Genomic DNA, 2241 nt, shown 5'->3' on the forward strand with positions numbered 1-2241 from the left:
TGCACTTTTTGCTTTAATTAGCCAGTTTTTTAGGATAATTACTTTGCCTTTCATGATGACTGCGTGAATTGTTCACACAATTAATACTTGATTTTTTTGTTACTTTAATTGCTACTATTGATGTTGCTGTTGTTAGTAGAACGCTCTATGATGAGCCCTAATTAGATTACTATTTCCTTGACAGGAATCGAGTATACATTTGTGTAGGAAACAGAAAGAAACCCGTGTGTCACTAGAGTGCTTTATTACACGTCCAGTCTATACAGAGGCGTGACTGCAAGTGAGTTGCAGACACACGGGCTACATTGGCGCCAATCGCGCTGCCCTCTCGGCAACAGACATTACACAAGTTCAACCATCCTGCATCCCCCCCCTAAGATTATGGCATGGCAGAATGGCATAATATTAAAGGTAAATAATCAGTGATGGCAATAAGCAAATATGTATTAAATACATATATATACACACAAAGAAAATATGCAAGAAAAAAAAATCTTATAGGAAAAATGCAATGGTTAATGCAAAGGTATCACAGCATAAACTGACATGTATGGCAGCAACATGAATATGCATAAAAATATGTCTGCAAAAATTAATTGTAGCCAGTTCGGCTTATCAAAAATAGAAGACAAGAAAAGCACGAGGGACAATATAAGACAATTTTACAGTGGCACAAGCATGAGCATGGGTTAACACTCAACATCACCCATGACATACTTGCCCATCCATGAGAGTTGTACTGTCTGCCTATTTGGATGAGGTGGAGCGGGGTCCGGGCGTGGGGAAGTGGCTGACGACGTTGGGGGCTGACATTTTATCACTTTCAGGTGCTTCCTGTTTCTAAGTGACACTCGACCGCTTCCGTCCAGCCTAATGAGATACTGTCAGTGGCCCTTGGACTCCACTACCAACCCAGATCGGTCCCAGGTTTTGGTTACAGGATCCTGCACTCTTACCCTGCAGCCTACAACAAGGGGTAGAAGCTCCCTGGTCCCAGCAAGTGGTTGGGTCTCCTTTTAGGACTCTGCCATTTGTAGTTCCCTCCTCTGGATGATCTCGTCCCAGTGTCTCTCCACCTTGTAATGCTGTCTGGGCGTTGGCACTACATCTCTGAGCTGCCTACCGATGGCAAGCTGGGTCTGGTGACTTGTCCGAACCCCTTAAGGGAAGTGGGGTGTTGATGGTACTGAAGAATTGCCAGAGATGCCTTGTTGCAATCAAGGCTACCTCCTTTGCCTATATTTGCCCTGATGATCCTCTTGGCGGTCTTGACTGCTGCTTTAGCCCTTCCATTGGACTGGGGGTAATGGGCTGACGAAAGGCGTACAGTAACCCCCCATTTTCTGAAGAATGATGTGGTCTCTTTGCTAATGAGGTTTGTGCCCCATCTGTCGAGATTAGCTCTGGTGCTCCCCATCTTGTGAAGTACGTCCTCAACACTGATATGATTCTTGATGACGTTGTACCATGTGGAAAGTGTGCGACTTCCAGCCACCCGGTGAGCCATGTACATATGGCCCTCCAACTGTAGCATGTCCACCACTGTTGACTGGAATGGGTATTCTGGGGGTGCTGTGAGTACTAATGGTTCAGCAGGTTGTGATGGAGCATGTATATCACAAGAGGCACATCCATCCCTGTGGCTCTGCAGGTCACCTTCCATGCCTGGCCAGTAAACTGATTGCCTCTGCCTGCGGAGCATGGAGTCCACCCCCTTATGTCCTGCGTGAAGGCCAGTGATGACTTGAAGGCGAAGTTCCTCTGGGATGAGCAGACGTGGGCATACTTGCTCATAAGTGTAGACTATCAGGTCTTCTACCATAGATAACCTGTCCCTAACTGCGTAGAACTGACGTAGGTAGGCCAACTCCTGTGCCTTCTGTGGGCGCCAGTCATTTGCTGCCACTTTAGCTACCAACAACTGGTATACAGGGTCTTTAGAGGCTGCTACTTTGACCCTCTCCTCATCAAGTATGAGGCATTTTTGCTCAAGGCCAGTGGCTGAAGCAGCGACAAGGGCAGCAGTCATATCCTCTTCAAGTTCAGAGTCCTTGTCGTCTGGTTCACAATGGAGAGCAGGGAAACGTGATAAGGAGTCAGCAGCGCAGTCCTCTCTTCCCGGTAGGTATCTTACCTGGAACCTGTATTACAGGGTTTTCTCCTTGAGATGGAAGATTCTTGGGTTCAGTATATCCTTCAGCTCTCTATCACCCAGGAGCTTGATCAGGGTGGTCAGTCACA

The 2241-nt window shown here is 47.0% G+C and overlaps 1 protein-coding gene across 1 annotated transcript; it reads right to left on the reverse strand.

Moving 5' to 3' along the window:
- Positions 1-1102: 1102 nt before the first annotated feature.
- On the reverse strand, positions 1103-2029 carry LOC135212829 (uncharacterized protein K02A2.6-like). The gene has a single exon (XM_064246599.1). The coding sequence runs from the start codon at positions 2027-2029 to the stop codon at positions 1103-1105; it is 927 nt and encodes a 308-aa protein (XP_064102669.1).
- Positions 2030-2241: the final 212 nt, after the last annotated feature.

This window comes from Macrobrachium nipponense, chromosome 41 (assembly GCF_015104395.2).
Source record: "Macrobrachium nipponense isolate FS-2020 chromosome 41, ASM1510439v2, whole genome shotgun sequence".
Lineage (NCBI taxonomy): Eukaryota > Metazoa > Arthropoda > Malacostraca > Decapoda > Palaemonidae > Macrobrachium > Macrobrachium nipponense.